General features: G+C 48.2%; 1 protein-coding gene across 1 annotated transcript in view; it reads left to right on the top strand.

Annotated features, from left to right (window-relative positions):
* Positions 1 to 17839, top strand: part of LOC119952038 (calpain-5-like) — a 184022-nt gene that overhangs the window by 140723 nt on the left and 25460 nt on the right. The window contains exons 7-9 of the mRNA XM_038775525.1: positions 1237 to 1432; positions 10065 to 10187; positions 11178 to 11374. Of these exons, the coding sequence (XP_038631453.1) occupies positions 1237 to 1432; positions 10065 to 10187; positions 11178 to 11374 (516 nt within the window). The remainder of the gene's footprint in view (positions 1 to 1236; positions 1433 to 10064; positions 10188 to 11177; positions 11375 to 17839) is intronic.

Raw genomic sequence — 17839 nt, 5'->3', positions numbered from 1 at the left:
GACAGATTTGAGTATTATCAAATGCAAAACAGATTCATAGACTCCTGTTCAGTGAGTGTGGGAATGGCTATACCTATGTCATCTCGAATCTTTACCAGCATTCATCGAAGAAAATCTGTCATCTCTTCAAGCTGGGTTTTATTTGAACATGAACCCCAAAGAAAAGGTAAGTGACAACAAACGCAGAACAAGAAAGGTCCATTATCTTTTCACAGGCTGTACAATTTGTTCTGGACTCCACACTGTCACCTAGACCAAGGAGCACAGTGACACATAGCATGGCAAGTTTGAACTTTACATTGGTAAACTCGAGGATGCTTTTTGAGGCTATGGCTAATATACGTTGTTGGACAAATCTCAAGGGGGTTTTAGTGGATAGTCTGCTGTTCTATACTCGGTGCTAATTGAAAAAAATGATCCGCTCCTGATATTTTTCAACATGATGAAATTAAAATGCATCCTCAAATTTGAGCACATTTATTTTCCAACATCAGCTTTCACATTCGAAACATAAATCAAATCAATGGCTAAAAAGACATTGGTATCCTTGCAACAGTATTCAAGTAAGCTCCAGCAGTGATTTAGTGAGACAACTCCCCAATTCTTTTCAAGGTTGATGATGTCCTGTACTATGGGTTTTCGCCTTTCACAATGTTTCAGGTGTACAAGAAGCTGATTTCCAGTAATATATAACCAATGCGTTTATTTCACAACTTGAATCCTTCATAACTCTGATCTTTTCAGTCCTGATCTTGTGTTCCCGATTGATATCAACAATGCTATTGGCCATTGTTATAGCGAAAGGCTGACTTAGTCAATTTAAGAAACCTCTACTATCTGTTGTTATAGATATTATTCTTGGAAGAATGCTGCAGCATAAGACAGGTCAATCAGGGCAGCACGGTGGCGTAGTGGGTTAGCACTGCTACCTCACGGCGACGCGGTGTCCCAGTTTCGATCCCGGCTCTGGGTCACTGTCCGTGTGGAGTTTGCACATTCTCCCCGTGTTTGTGTGGGTTTCGCCCCCACAACGCAAAGATGTGCGGGGTAGGTGGATTGGCCAGTTAGATTGTTCTTTAATTGGAAAAAATGAATGATGTACTCTATAGTTAAAAAAAAGTAAGACAGGTCAATCATTTACAGTGCTGAATCATGGAAACTGGAGGAAATGTATTCTATATTTGCTATCTGGTTCATACGTCCCTTACAGGCCTATCTTTCTGGATTTTATCAAAGGATGGCATTTGAAGACTGGTATAAATACATCACCGATGTGATAGTTTGTCGACTGATAAACACGTCTTACCTGAGTTTTCACAAGACATGGGACGAGGTGATCCTGCGAGGGGCCTGGAGAAAACATGATGACCCATTGCTGAACCGTGCAGGTGGCTGCACAAATTTCCAGGACACATTCCTGCAAAATCCTCAGGTGAGGATACGCACTGTTTGTCAAAGCAGGAAGGATGATACTATATAGCAGGGGTGTCAAACTCAAATACACCGTGGGCCAAAATTTAAAAATTGGGACAAGTCAAGGGCCGGACTGGTTCAATGTTTTTTTGCAAAACTTATTGAAATGAACTTATTGAACCTGGAACTAATAAAGCTTAGGTTATTGCCTATAAAAACAACATTAAATATTAAATAAATAAAAAAATTAGTTGCATTTATTTCTTATTGCTTTATCTGGAGCTTTTCCAGAGTAACTTCTAATGAAAACATTTTTCCACAGGCCAACACTTTGTGATTCACACTATACCTGAATAAACTCGGCATCAGCCATATCATACGCCATAGGCGCTTCAATTGCTGGGGCCAGCTTTAATAGTAATTAGATATTATTAGGGCAGCACGGTGGCCTAGTGGTTAGCACAACCGCCTCACGGCGCTGAGGTCCCAGGTTCGATCCCGGCTCTGGGTCACTGTCCGTGTGGAGTTTGCACATTCTCCCCGTGTCTGCGTGGGTTTCGCCCCCACAACCCAAAAATGTGCAGAGTAGGTGGATTGGCCACGCTAAATTGCCCCTTAATTGGAAAAAATAAATGGCTAATCTAAATTTAAAAAAAAAGTAATTAGATATTATCTCGCGGGCCAAAGATAATTCCACCGCGGGCCGGATTTGGCCCGCGGGCCTTGAGTTTGACACATATGCTGTCATAGATTCTTTATTCTGTCATAGAATTTACAGTGCAGAAGGAGGCCATTCGACCCATCGAGTCTGCACCGGCTCTTGTAAAGAGCATCCGACCCAAGGTCAACACCTCCCCCTATCCCAATAACCCAGTAACCCCACCCAACACGAAGGGCAGTTTTGGACACTAAGGGCAATTTATCATGGCCAATCCACCTAACCTGCACATCTTTGGACTGTGGGAGGAAACCGGAGCACCCGGAGGAAACCCACGCACGCACGACGAGGATGTGCAGACTCCGCACAGATAGTGACCCAAGCCGGAATCGAACCTGGGACCCTGGAGCTGTGAAGCCATTGTGCTATCCACAATGCTACCATGCTGCCCTAATAATATCTAATTACTATATGCTATACTATATCCTATATGCTATATAGGAACACTTTCCACCTGTAGAACTGAATCACTCTTGTGTATAGGCTGCCTGCAGAACAGTGTAAAGAAAGCTCCTGGATGATGTCACGTTAAACACGGCTTTTCTTTTCTCTTGCACGGGTTCAGATGAGCTCAGATTGGTAGAATAAAAGTTATCTCTATCTTTATCTTCATAAAAGTCGAATCTCAGCGAGATACCTTCAATTACGACTCAGGAGAGAAGATTGGTAATTCAAAGGCTTTAATCATCAGAGAACTGAACAGCAGCCGGGAAGTGTGCTCACCACATGCTGCCGAGTGAGCCTCATCTTATATACCGTTTCCTGGGGGCTGAGCCAGAGGCAGAGTCCCCCGGGGTTCCAAGCCCGGTCTTAAAGGGCCAATGTATTAAAGGCAAGGTACAGTTACAGCAGTTACTAATACCATTCATCACATTCACCCCCTGTTTAAAAAAACACATAGTCCGTCGGGGGTGAAGTGGAGTTATAAGTTCAGTCTTTTGGGTGGTCTGACCGTCCGTGCTGACCTTCTCTGCTCCAGTGGTGGTGCCGTGGATACGGTCAGTTTTGATGATGGTATATCCGGGAGCACGGTTGACTGAGCCTTTGCCCGCCTTGGAGCGGGGGGGGGGGGTATCCTGGGTGACTAGGGTGATCGGTGCCGGCGCGGGCTGGGGGGCTGTGGGTGCTATGGGGGGAGGCGCTGTCGGGGTCGGCAATCGGTGTGTGGAGGGGAGCGTCGGTGGGGGGGGGGGGGGGGGGGCCGGTGGGGAAAGCGTCAGGGTCGGTGGGTGAGCCAGCAGGTGCCAGATCTCGCAGGGAGACGGTGTCCTGCCTGCCATCGGGGTGCTCGACGTAGGCGTATTGAGGGTTCACGTGTAGCAGTTGGACCCTCTCGACTATGGGATCTGTTTTATGGCTCCTCACGTGTCTCCGGAGTAGGACTGGTCCCGGAATCGTCAGCCAATGTGGAAGCAAGACCCCAGAGGTGGGCTTCCTGGGGAAGACAAACAAACAATTGTGAGGGGTCTCGTTCGTGGCCGTACAGAGGAACAACCTAATAGAATGTAGGGCATTGGGTAGGACTCCTGCCAGCGGGCAATTGGGAGACTCCTTGACCGTAGGGCTAGAAGGACAGCCTTCCAAACTGTCGCGTTCTCCCTCTCCACCTGCTTGTTTCCCCACGGGTTATAGCTCGTCGTTCTGCTCGAGGCGATGCCCTTGCTGAGCAGATATATCAACGCAACTTATCGCTCATGAACGATGTAACCCGGTCGTTGTGGATATAAGCAGGGAAACCAAACAGTGTGAAGATGCTGTGCAGTGACTTGATCACGGAGGCAAAAGGGAAGCGGGAGAACTCATTGATAACGGTGAGGAAGTAGATGTTGCGGTTGGTGGACGGGAGGGGCCCTTTGAAGTCCACACTTAGTCGCTCAAAGGGTCCAGAGGCCTTTATCAGGCGGGCCCTATCTGGTCGATAGAATTGCGGTTTGCACTCCGCACAGATCTGGCATGCCTTAGTCATGGCCTTGACCTCCTCTGTGGAGTAGGGTAGGTTGCGGGACTTGATGAAATAGGCAAGCCGGGTGACCCCCGGGTAGCAGAGGTCATCGTGGATGGCTCTCAGGCGGTCTTTATGTGCGTTGGCGCAAGTGCCTCGGGACAGGGCATCCGGGGGCTCGTTGAGCTTCCCCGGGCGATATTTAATATCGTACGTATAGATGGAGAGCTCTATCCTCCATCTCAGAATTTTGTCATTCTTTATTTTGCCCCATTGTGCGTTATTGAACATAAAGGCAACCGACCGCTGATCGGTGATGAGGGTGAACCTCCTTACGGCTAGGTAGTGCCTCCAGTGCCGCACGGCCTCCACTATGGCTTGTGCCTCCTTCTCGACTGCAGAGTGTCAAATTTCCGAGGCGGTGAGGGTTCGGGAGAAGAACGCTACTGGTCTGCCCGACTGGTTGAGGGTAGCAGCCAGGGCGACGTCTGATGCGTCGCTTTCTACCTGGAAGGGAATGGCTTCGTCCACCGCGTGCATGGCGGCCTTGATGACGTCGGCCTTGATACGGCTGAAAGAAGACTGGGCCTCAGCCGTCAGGGGAAAAAACGAGGTCTTAATGAGTGGCCGGGCTTTGTCCGCATATCTGGGGACCCACTGGGCGTAATAGGAGAAAAGCCCCAAGCACCATTTGAGTGCCTTGAGGCTACGGGGGAGGGGGAGCTCCTTAAGGGGACGCATGTGGTCGGGGTCTGGGCCTAGGACCCCGTTTTCCATGACGTAGCCGAGGATGGCTAGCTGGGTTGTGTGGAACATGCATTTCTCTTTGTTATATGTGAGGTTGAGGGCCCGGGTAGTTTGGAGGAACTTCCTCAGGTTTGCGTCGTGGTCCTGCTGGTCATGGCCGCAGATGGTGACGTTGTCCAAGTACAGGAAGGTGGCCCGTAAGCCGTACTGGTCCACCATTTGATCCATCGCCCTCTGGAAAACGGAGACTCCGTTTGTGACACCAAAAGGGACCCTGAGGAAGTGAAACAGCCGACCGGCTGCTTCGAAAGCCGTGTAGGGGCGGTCCTCTGAGCGGATAGGGAGTTGGTGATAGGCCAATTTTAGGTCAACTGTGGAGAATACCCGACACTGGGCGATTTGAGTCACCATTTCCGCTATGCGGGAAGTGGATACGCATCGAGTTGCATAACGCGGTTTATGGTCTGGCTATAATCCACTACCATTCGTTGCTTTTCCCCGGAGCGGACTACCAATACTTGAGCCCTCCAAGGGCTGTTGCTGGCCTTTATGACCCCCTTTGTAGTAGCCGCTGAACCTCTGACTTGATAAAAGTCATGTCTTGGGTACTGTACCGGCGACTCCTGGTGGCGACGGGCTTACAGTCGGGAGTGAGGCTGCATACCGTGAGTGGGGGCAGGGGTCCGCCGAAGTTCAGTGTCTGGCTCCGGTGGCTGCACTGAAAGTCCAGACCGAGCAGCAGGGGGGCGCAAAGGTGAGGAAGGATGGAGAGTTTGAAACGGGTGTATTCAGTGCCTTGAATTGCGAGGTCAGCGACACAATACCCCGTGATTTGAACCGAATGGGACCCTGAGGCGAGGGCGATAGTTTGGGAGGCGGGGTGGGTGTGCAGAGAGCAGCGCCTTACCGTGTCTGGATGAATCACACTCTCCATGCTCCTGGAGTCGAATAGGCAGGGAGTGTCGTGGCCATTGACGTGTACCCGCATCATTGAGTTTCGCAGGTGCTTTGGCCGCGATTGATCGAGCGTCATCGCTCCTAGTTGCGGGTAGTCAGAGTCCTCGGTTAAGTTGGACTCACAAAATGGCCACCAGGAGTCACAAAATGGCCGCCGCTGTCGGTCGCACGTGTCGGGGTCCGAAGATGGCTGCCGCCAAGATGGCCGCTCCCATGACTCGCACGAGGTCGATGACGCGTTGGAAGTAGGCGTGTCCAGCCGCCACGCAGCCGCGTTGTGGGGTCTGTGAGGCCGGGAACTTGATTTCTGGGCCTGAAGAGGCTTTTGTTTGCGGCCTTTGGGCCCAGCCAGGCAGACTTTAGCGAAGTGCCCCTTCTTCCCACAGTCGTTGCAGATCGCGGAGCGGGCCGGGCAACGTTGACGTGGGTGCTGACCTTGCCCACAGAAATAGCATGGGGAACCCCCGGAGTGAGCGGATCGCCGCGCGGCACAGGCCTGTAGTGTGGCCGAGTCTGGAGGGGATCGAGAGGGGCTTTCAAGGTCCGCGGAGTATGTACGGAGGTTACGGTGGGCCATTTCTAGGGAAGAGGCGAGCGTTACCGTGCCTTGGAGATCCTTTGCCCCGTCTTCTAGTAGCTGCTGCCGGATGTACGAGGACCTGATACCGGACACGGAGGCATCGCGCATATGCAAGTTCATGTGGGCTTCTGCCGTCACTGCTTTATGATTGCAGTTCCTTGCGAGTGCAGTGAATCTCTCCACGTATTCGTCCAGAGTTTCCCCGGAGCGCTGGCTACAGGTCGAGAGCAAATGTCTGGCGTGTACCTCGTTAATCGGTTTTATGAAGTGTTTCTTCAGTATATCGACCGCAGTTTCGTAGGTCGTATCGTCCTCGATCATGGAGGAGATTCGGTGGCCCACCCGGGCATGTAGTAATCTCAGTTTGCGAGCGCCATCGACATCAGTCGCTGAGGAGTCAAGACAGTCCTCAAAGCACCGGAGCCAATATTAAAAAATTTCCGGGGCTTCCGGCGACCGAACGTCCAGGTTGAGTTTCTCCGGCTTTAGAGCGCTGTCCATCTTGATGCGTATGATGACTAAATTGAGATACCCTCAATTACGACTCAGGAGAGAAGATTGGTAATTCAAAGTCTTTAATCATCAGAGAACTGTACAGCAGCCGAGAAGTGTGCTCACCACATGCTGCCGAGTGAGCCTCATCTTATATACCGTTTCCTGGGGCGGAGCCAGAGGCGGAGTCCCCAACGTTCCAAGCCCAGTCTTAAGGGGCCAATGTATTAAAGGCAAGGTACAGTTACAACAGTTACTAATACCATTCATCGCACTCAGATTTCAAGTAGACAAGAGCACAAACTGACCTTGATTTGGAATGAATTATCATTAAATTGGCAACCACAAACGGCAAAGACATACTGCAAGTGAGAGACATGAAATGTGATACTGGGAGAGGGAGATAAGAAAAAATGTGACACTGGGAGTGGGAGACTGGGAATGGGAGATATGAAATGTGACACCAGGAAAGGGAGATTTGGGGCTGGATTTTAAGCACCCTGATACCGGAATCGCGTCCGGCACCGGGGCGGAGAATCCACTTCCGTGCATGGAATCAGGAGCAGCGCCGGTTCCCAATTCTTCGATCCCCTAAAAGTGGAGTATCCGGAGAGTATGCTGCGTATCCCCTACCCGCCATTCTCTGCCCCCGACCGGCCGAAGTCCTGATGGCGTGGATCTAATGTGGTCCTGCTGTTTGGGATACTCGCATGGCGGCTGTGGAGGCCGCTCCCATGCGCATGCATGGCCTCTGACCTGGAAGCGCAGGGACCCATATCTGCAGCTAAAGGTGCGAGCTCCCCAACGGGTCCCTGCTGGTCCCCTGCAAGACTATGAATAAGCAGCCTTTTCATACCAGTTTTTCTGGCATGAAAGGCCACAATTTCTACGACGGTCTAGGGGCATAGTCCCAAAAACGGAGAATCCAGCCCATGAAATGTGAGACTGGAAGTGAGAGATACGAAATGTGACACTGGGAATGGGAGATACGAAATGTGACATTGGTGAAATAGGGATTGCTCTGCTGAAGGACCTTTACCTTAGATTTGCCTGTGCTATACTAATCCAATAGCTCTTTATTCGAACATTGGGCACTTGAAAAATTGTCCGTTTTAAACATTATCTGATTCCGAGATGAAATGATCAACTTGAATTAATTAAAAGGTAAAATTTAATTTGTAGAATCATGGAATGATTGAAGCACAGGAGGACACCGGTGACGGTTCTTTGTGAAAGCACCTCAGCTAATCCCACTCACCCATTTTCCCAAAGCCCAGCAGACCTTCTCTTTTCGGATAATGGTCCAGTTCACTTTTGAACATCAGGATTGAATCTGCCTTCTGCACACTCTCAGGAGGCTGTTTCCAAATTGTAAACAATCGCTGCATTAAAATGTTTTTTCTTATGTTTCCATTGCTTCTTTTGTCAAGCCCCTTACACGAGGATGCCCTGGTTCTTTATTCTTCCACCAATGGGACAATTTCTCTTCATCTACTCGGTCCAGATCCCTCATGAGTTTGAACACCTCTATCAAATCTCCTCTCGACCTCTCTAAAACGAACAGGCCCAGTTTCGCCAATCTATTCTCCTAACTGAAGTCCTTCATTGCTGCAACCATTATTGCAAATCTTTCTGTACTGTCTCTAGTGCCTTCACACCCTTCCTTAAAGTGTATTGGACGGAATTCTCCGGCCGCTCACTGGTGGCGGGATTCTCTGGCCCTGCCGGCAGTGCAACCCCACCCACGGGTTTCCCGATGGCATGGGGTAACTACAATGGAAAACCCCATTGACGGCGGCAGGAGCAGAGAATCCTGCCACCAACAAAGTGTGCCAAGTTCTCCGTCCTCGCTTGCAGCGGCAGTGGGACAGACTCGCAATGGAGAATCTCGGCCAATATTCCAGTTGAGGCCAAACCAATGTTTTATGAAGTTTCATCCCAATTTCCTTGCCGTTGTACTCTACGCTGTTATTTATAAAACCCAGTAGATATAAGTGAATTGTGAACTATTTAGTTACTCAAGCATTGACTTATTTTGTATCCCCCAGTCACCATCATTGACAATTGTGCCCTGGAGTATTCCCTCTACACCTCTCCACTACTCTTTGCCCAACCTCCTTCACATCACCATTGACCAGCATGCTTTGAGCCACCTAGATCTCTCGGTCATCATTTTCACCTTAAATCCCTCCATGGTTGTACTGTATGATTACAATCTGTGTTCTAAGACAGAGAAAGAACTTACATTTATGCCTTTCATGACCGCGGAACATCCTAAAGTGCTTCACAGTTTGATTTTTTGGGTTAGCTCACATTGAGTGCCTTTTGCAAGCTCTTACTGGATAGATAAAAGGGTACATATGGCACCATCCTTTTGAATTAACAATTTCATATTGGAAATCTGAAGCAAGAGCATTGACATTTCCAGGGACTGTTCATGTGTTGTTCCAGAGAGAGAAAGAAGGCTGTGGGCGGGATTCGCCATTGCCCGACGCGATTTCGTAATCGACAATTGGGCGGAGAATCCCTTTTGATGGCGATATCGGGGGCGGCGTCCGCCACCTCCAAAATAGCGTCACCCGTCGTGCACCGCAGACCGTTGGGACAGCCTTAGCGCGTCACCTGAAGGCTCTCCCCCGATGCTCCGCCCCCAAACAGCTGCGTTCCCGACCGTGCAGTTGACATGTGGTCTCAGCGGTCAGAAACCCGGCATGGTGGCTGTGGACTGTGTCCAGCGCCACCACAGTCGGGCAGGAGCCGTGCTGCTGGCCGGGGGGTGGGGGGGCGGGGGGGGGGGGGGGGGGGGGGCTTCCATAAGGGCTGGGTGGACTGGTGGGGGGTGGCCAGGGGCGCACTATCTGGCAGGTCGGGTTCGCTCATAGCCGGCACCATTTTTATGGTGCAACTGCTGCAGGTCGTCGCCGTGCAAACACGCGGCCACAGACCCGGCCATTCTCCAGGCAGTTTTACGCGATGCAGCTGCTAACCACTCACCGGTCACAGAATCGGTGAGGGGACAGCGCTGATTTTCTTGACATAAAAACCACAGATCCTCCGCACTTAGGCCTAAAAACGGTGAATCCAGCTCAGTTTCTCTGCCAAGACGGCCTTATGCCATGCCGATCAATCCCAGAAGAATTCCATATTTATTCTGAAAAGCATCATTTATTAAAGGTCTAGTTCTCACAAAAGGCTTTTTGTTCTATTTGATATAGTATGTGTTTGATGTCACAAAGGAGGAAGACGAGGTACTCGTTTCATTAAAGCAGAGGGACAAGCGCATTCACAGGAAAGAAGGCAAAGGAGAGAATCTGCTTATTGGTTTCAGCATCTTCAAGGCAAGAGAAATGTGTTAACTTTCTTCACACATTGTGAAAACTGTCTACAGCAACCATTCCAGTGAAGAACCGTTTACTTAATTTGGATAGGCACTCCGAAAGTAATCCCCGTGGGTGGTCATGGTTCTCTTTTTTTATTCAAGATTTGTTCATTTGTATGATAAAAAAATGTCAATTGTCTTTCACCTCTTCTAAATGGCAAGGACAACATTCCATGCCAACCAGTGCCTCGTGAAAGGACCAATTCTTCATGTGTAAAACTAAGCAACATTTCTCAATAGATTGTTTGATTGATTGTAAAATACATCACAGAGGAGTTTAATCCTGACCTCACGCAAAGTGCGCCCAGGGTTACTTCCCATCAGATGGTCACTAGATAGCGATCAGGAGCCAGAAGCCAAAACTGAATCTTCCCTCTTCTTGGAAGTGCAAGGGTCAAGCCCTTTATTACGCTGTTGGAGAGCAGTCAAAGCAATAAAGAGCAAGGAATGACCTTGATCCAAAGGACAGTACTGCACTGCTTACCAACTGAAGAATTGGAGCAGGGGGAAAGCAAGAGATTATAGGAACAGGCAGGAGCCATTGGACCCAAGGAAGATTTCCCTTTGTTTCTCAGATAAACTATACCTATTCACAACCTCGGAACATCCCTCAGTCTATTCTCCCACCAGAAAAAATTTACTTCAATTTATTTGCACTTAGTCATTTGTGGCACAGAAGACCATTTGTCACATGAAGTTTATGCTGGTTCTTTTTGCAGACCAGCCAGTCCGCTCTACCTCAGAAGCCCTGAAAATGTGTTTCCTTCAAGTGTCAACCCAATTTCCTTTCGTCCTCTTCCTTTCCTGATGATTTATTTCATAACTTTATTGCCTACCTTAACTTTGTGTTTGATTCCTGGAGTTTGAACAGCTCCACAGATTAAACAATGGGGGGGAAGGCGGGGCGGGGGATTTCTTCGGCTGTAAACCTCACTGTATTCATTTTAAGGTGGAACTCAACCGAGAGTACAGATTGCACAGTTTTTTTCCGCAAGCGGCTGGGTCCAGCTACATCAACACACGAAGTGTCGCTGTGCGAACGGACCTGAAAAAGGGACGTTATGTCATCATTCCAACCACCTACAATGCAAATATGGAGGATGTTTTTCTACTGAGAGTGTATACAGACATGCCCTCGAGATGCAGGTATTCCCCAGGAATCTAGTGATAAAACTGACCCTTTCCACAATACTTTGTGAAAGCCCTTATTTCAAATTGTGTACTTTGGATTTTACTCTACTTTAATATTTGAAGTAAGCTAGACATTTAGGACACAACATGAACGGGAACAAGGAATGAACAGTGTATTATTGCATTGCAGAGATCTTACAAAAACATGACTCACAAATTGGGACTCCTTCTTACCCATTGGTGTCACCCCCACCTGACTTTACATTCCACCGTGTCACTTGCCTTAAAGATACCATCTTGACATTTTCCCCACTTGTACTTTCTCCTTTAAGCACTCCTTCTCTACCATTCCTATTTCTCCTTTTAAAATCCTCATGGGCGCAACCGAACCAAATTGGAACAGAATCTCCTGACAGGCACGTTTAGCCAGGTGTTTCCTGGTGCTCACAGTGCCGAGAAACACCACACTCTCTGTCGGGACTCTGGTTTAATTTGGGGCCTCAGCGGGAAATTCCCAGAGGAGGCCGCACCTATTCCCGTTTCCTGTATTGAGGAGGTCCGCTCGCCAGAACTCCTCAGTGCAGAAGGAGATCAGACGCTATTTTTAAATGGCGCCCTAATCTCTCGAAACGAACCTCATCCTTGATGATTTCAACTTTCATCTAAATTCCACACCTCCTCTCCTCTGATTTATCTGTAATGCTGTATTCACTTAATTTCACCTTTTATAAACACACCCACAGCCACAAACAAGCGCAGAAAACAATCAAAAAGACTAATGGTATAAAAGATAGCCTTTATATCTGGAGGATTGGAGTTTTACGAAACAAAAGTTATGCTGCAGCTGTACAAAACCCCATTTGGAGCACTGTGAGTAGTTCTGGGCACCACACCTTAGGAAGGATATAATGGCTTTAGATTGAGTGCAACGTAGGATTACACAAATAGGCGACAGGGGTAATATTACCAGGAGATAGTGCACAAATTTGGCCTGTTTTCGGTATAATTTAGAAGGTTGATCTGATCAATGGCTTCAAGATATTAACGGGAAATGACAGGGTTGACTATTTCCACTGGTTGGAGATTCTAAAGCTAGTTGGTATAGTCTAAAGATTAGGGCTGGACCATTCAGGAGAGATGTTAGGAAGCATTTCTTCGCACAAAGGGTGGTAGAGATTTGGAACTCTCTCCCACAAACTGCAGTTGAAGATAGAACAGTTGTAAATTTTAAATCTGAAATAGATTTTTGTTAAGCAAAGGTGTTAAGGGACGGCACGGTGGCACGGTGGTTAGCACTGCTGCCTCAGAGCTCCAGGGTCCCGGGTTCAATTCCAGCCTCGGGTGACTGTGTGTGTGGAATTTGCACTTCCTCCCCGTGTGTGCGTGGGTTTCCTCCGGATGCTCCGGTTTCCTCCCACAGTCCAAAGATGTGCAGGTTAGGTGGATTGGCCATGCTAAATTGCTCCTTAATGTCCAAAAGGTTAGGTGGGAATACCGGGTTACGGGGATGGATGGAGGCGTGGGCTTCAGTAGGACGCAGACTTGATGGGCTGAATGTCCTCCTTCTGCGCTTTAAATTCTATGATTCTATGATATGAGCCAAAGGCAGGTATATGGAGTTAGGACACAGATCAGTCATGATCTCATTGAATGGCGGGACAGGCTCGAGGGGCTGAATGGCGTACTCCTGTCCCTATATTCTCAGCATTGTTATGTGAAACGTTCCTGCCAACTCACAAGGACAGGATTTTGAGACACCGCCACAGCCAGAAATGGAGGCAAACACAAGTTCTAAATAGCCCCACCAGTCGGTGAGACGGTTCTCCAGCTTCATCCTGTTTCAGAGCAGTTTTGTGGAGACAGCATGCGGTGAATAGCCTACGTGACTGTAATGAGCCTGTAGAGGCCAATTAATGGAAGCCGTCTGGAATTTTGCAGCCTGCCTCCAGACTCCCCCAGAGGCCCTCCCTAAATGTCACAGTAGTCAAGGCCCCCTCCCCCACAGTGATGGCCTGGCTGCAAAAGTCATTTTTTAATTAGAGTTTTAAAAGGTTGGAGAGAGGAAGCCTCCATTTTGAAGCGGCCTCAGTTTTACTTCCCTTCTATTGCAGCTTTCCTGTTTCTTTCAAGCTGTAAGATCCCTAATTAGTCTTCCAACTTTGAAACCACCCACCATCTTCACCTGGGTGGCAAATCTATTTCCAGACCAAAATCAGGGCCTATAGCTGCTTCCACCTCGGGACAGGTTCAGGACCCAGAAACAGCCCTGACCTCTATTTCCCATTCCCGGAGGAAAGCCCTGCTCCAGATCTCCATTTCTGACAAAGTCATCTCTAATTACTTCCACCATTCCTTTAACTGTCTTGTATCTGCTTTCCGAAATCCTTATTTAACTTTATATGGGTTGTCAGCCTTCTCTCATGTTCCCTCTTTAGCCTTCTTAACCTTCCTTTTGATTCTATACTTTTAATATTTGCAATTTCATTTGTAGTGACCTCCAGATTTATCACATTTTTAAATCTAATGCTTGCTCCAACCTTTCTATTTCTTGCTGGTATTCCAACTGTATGTCCATATAGGTAATCGGGGCTGGGCAGGAATATGGGCCGGGATTCTTCGGATACCGGCGGGGTGGGCAACTCCGGCACGAAGGAGTGGCGTGTACCACTCCGGCGTCGGGCCGCCCCGAAGGTGCGGAATCCTCCACACCTTCAGGGTCTGGGCCGGCGGGGGAAGGGGCTTGCCTCCACGCCAACCGGTGCCGAAGGGCCTCCGCCAGCCGGCGCGAGTTGCCGCATGTGCGGGAGTGCCAGCGTGTGCTGGCGTTAACCCAGCGCATGCACAGGAGGGGTTAATCTCCACGCCGGCCATCGCGGACCGGTACACCAGCCGGCACGGAGGAATAGAGTGCCCCCACGGCACAGGCCCGCCCGCGGATCGGTGGGCTCCCCCGAGGACCCCAGAGGCCGTCTGCAGAGCCAGGTCCCGCCGGTAAGTACCTGTCGTAACATACGCCGGCGGGACCCACCGAAAACGTGCGGCCACTCGGTTCATCACGAGCAGGAGAATCGGCGGGGGGGGCCACTGCTAGCAGCCGCCGACCAGTTCGGTGCGATTCCCGCCCCCGCCAAATCCCTGGTGCCTGAGAATTCGGCAGCTGGCGGGGGCGGGATGCATGCCGCCCCCAGCGATTCTCCGACCCGGCGGGGGTTGCAGAATCCCGCCCGTGGTGTTGAAGTTACAAGAAGATCAGCCATCACCTTTTGCAATGGTGGAGCAGGCTCGAGGGACCGAGTGGCCTACTCCTGCTCTTAATTTGTATGTTTGGAATCTTTGAACCACTTCCTTCGCCCCTGTGGTGAATGTATTCACCATAATGCATGCATGATACCATAACCTGTGACCCATGACCTGGAAGTAGTGATATGAACTGCTTCCAGGTACTGTACTGTAACCCCGGTATAGCTCCGCCCACACCGGGGCCATATATAGGCCGGCCTCTTGTGGGCGGCATTTATCTGTACTACTGACTCCGGCTAGGCAAGTTCATGACTAATAAAGCCTACTCGCTCTCTCTGCCTCACTGTGAATTGAAGGTATATCAGCCCCAATCAAAATGTTTGCATCCATCCTTTATGCAAAGTGTGGAAACCCAGTGAACAGGTCAGACCAATTTTCTGTCGTGAGGAATCCTGCTTTCTCGAACGTCACATCTTCTGAAAATGTTACCGCCTCACATATGTTGTCAAGCAGAGTCAGCTGATCCCCAAGGGCAGTGATCCATTTCATGAAGAGCACAACATTTGGCAATTCATACATGTGTATCCCTTCCGGATTCTTTAGAGGTCCAGATATTCCATGTTACACATGACAGCATGCATCACTAACTTAGCTCCTGATATTCCTCTGCTGCTCTGCACTGAATTCATTTGAATGAATCCTCACTTAGCCGCCTGAGTTCGCAAGTACCATCCTACCCTCACTCTATTGCATCTTACCCAAATGGCCACCCGCCGCTCAAGAAGCCTCTCACTAACACAAAATTAATTTGTAACTGCAGAACCCTAACGGATCACTCCCTCACGAATTCACATAGCTCCCCCAATTAAAACTGTGCAATCAGTGCCATCCAATTAACTTAATCAATTTTGAAGTTAGTATATTTAAACAAAGTGCGACCAACACGAGCTTCACAGAGCTTCCAGTTGCCTAGCGCACTTGCAGCACAGCTGACAACGAATGTTTCAGCCAACTCTGTTTCCTGTCATCCCTCAGCAGTAGATCATTGAGTGAGTGTCTGACTCCCATGGCTTTCAATTGCATTATGTAGAGCAATTTTGCGAGTTGACTACCAATGCTGTGCACAATGTTTAACTTTCAGTACCTCATCTGGATTACAGGTCCACTGATCTGGTACAGGGCATGAGTCCAGTGGATCAGTTCACAGCAGACCCCTAGTGAGATCTACTTTTCAAAATGTAGAATCAGCTTATTGTAGCAATGTTGTTTCTACATTCTTCAGTTGATTTTCATCGGTTTAAATAAATCTAGGATTTCCTCACCTTACTGCACGACTTCTGTGCAAACTTAAAAGCTAGCTTTCAAATGCTGGGAAGCCATATATAAATAATGACATTCTTACAGATTAATGCACAGTGATGTAGCATCAGAATGCCGTGGTCTTGCCCAGCTTGCAACATCACACAGCGGTTGTTAAATAAAGGTGGAAAATGTACATGCTCAACGCACTGAACCCATTCCCAGTTGAGCCATCGTGTGACATTGAATTTGCTGCTCCCCAATTTTGCTGTTTAAACTCCTTGAAATGATAATATTGCACACTGGCACCAGCTAGTTAATTAGCTATTTGCATTTTTAAAAAAACCTAAATCTGTTGAAAGTAAATAATTCCAAAAGAGCTGCTGAGTTAAACTGCATCTAACAATGGAGAAATTCCAGGGTTAGTCCTTATGCCAACCTTTGCCAAGGGACGCCTTCATTTCCACTAAGTTGTTTGTATTTAATTGCAAATTATTGACGTTTATTGCAGGACATTTTTAGGTATTTGGGAAACAAGTTAAAATTGCTTACATGCCTATTTAAATAACTTCCCAGTAACTGAAATAGCTGATTATTCTCCAGGATTTGATCAATGCCTGGACTGTAAGGTTTTGGAGGCTGCAGTACAGAGATGTTCCTGCTGGTGGTGCTTGACTTGAGCACAATGGCTTTGCCAGCGGGCGCTGAGCAGTGCAGCAGCCAAACGTGTCTGGAACTTAATATTGTCCCATAAAAATCTCCCAACAATCCATTTTTTAAAAAGTGACAAGCTTTAGGCATCTGAATAATGCGCATGTTAATAACTGGATTCTAATAGAATGTTCCAATGTATGAAGCAGTGCGCTTGGAATCATAGAATAGTGCGACACAAAAAGAGGCCATTTGGTCCATCAGGTTTGTGCCAACCCTTCCAAAGTACATTTTTGGTTAATCTCACTCTCCTGTTCTTTCCTCATATCCCTGCAATATTGTCCTCCTTCCAGTATTAACCCGGTTTAATTTTGATGGCTACTATTGCACCTTATTCAAATATCAAAGAACAAAGAGAAAAAGAAAAGTACAGCACAAGAATAGGCCCTACGACCCTCCAAGCCTGTGCTGATCATGATGCCCTAACTAAAAACAAAATCTTCTGCCCTTACTCGGTCCGTATCCCTCTATTTCCTCCCTATTCATGTACCCATCCAGATGCCTCTTAAATGTTGCTAATGCGCCTGCTTCCACCACATCCTCTGGCAGCACGTTCCAGGCACCCAGCACTCTCTGGGTGCAAAACAAACCAGTTCAACTTCTGGGTTCCAGATTTGCATGTTTCTGCTTTCCACTTGCAATCTTAATTGCATATCCCAATTAGGATATTTTTGTATACATCTACACATGGATATGTGCAATAAGAATACCTTAGGCCATAGCGATTCCGTTAAGGTTCATCTGATCCTGAGAATATGAATCCGTAATTATTCAATGCCTAGTCTTAACATTTCTCTTTTTTAAGTTTTTTATTTGTTTTTTTTTCTAATCTCCCCCACTCTCAAATGAAATGACACAATAAGGAGCTTTAAGGATCTTCCCTTTTGGCTAGCATTCATAACAGGAGTTTTAACACAGTCAGTTTCTCATTGATAGTGGTAGCAATGTGTGGTGAATGTATTCACCATAATGCATGTATGATACTGTAACCTATGACCTATGACCTGGAAGTGGTGATACGAGCTGCTTCCAGGTACTGTACTGTAATCCCGGTATGGCTCCGCCTCTGGCTCCATCTTCACCGGGGCCATATATAGACCGGCCGCCTGTGGGCGACATTCATCTGTACAACTGACTCTGGCTAGGCATGTTCATGACTAATAAAGCCTACTGTTCACTCGCTGTCTCTGCCTCTCAGTGAATTGAAGGTATATCACAATGATTCTGCTG

This window comes from Scyliorhinus canicula, chromosome 17 (assembly GCF_902713615.1).
Source record: "Scyliorhinus canicula chromosome 17, sScyCan1.1, whole genome shotgun sequence".
In the NCBI taxonomy this organism is placed as follows: domain Eukaryota; kingdom Metazoa; phylum Chordata; class Chondrichthyes; order Carcharhiniformes; family Scyliorhinidae; genus Scyliorhinus; species Scyliorhinus canicula.
Note: the sequence above shows the minus strand (reverse complement) of the source record. Positions and strands in the feature narration are given on the sequence as shown.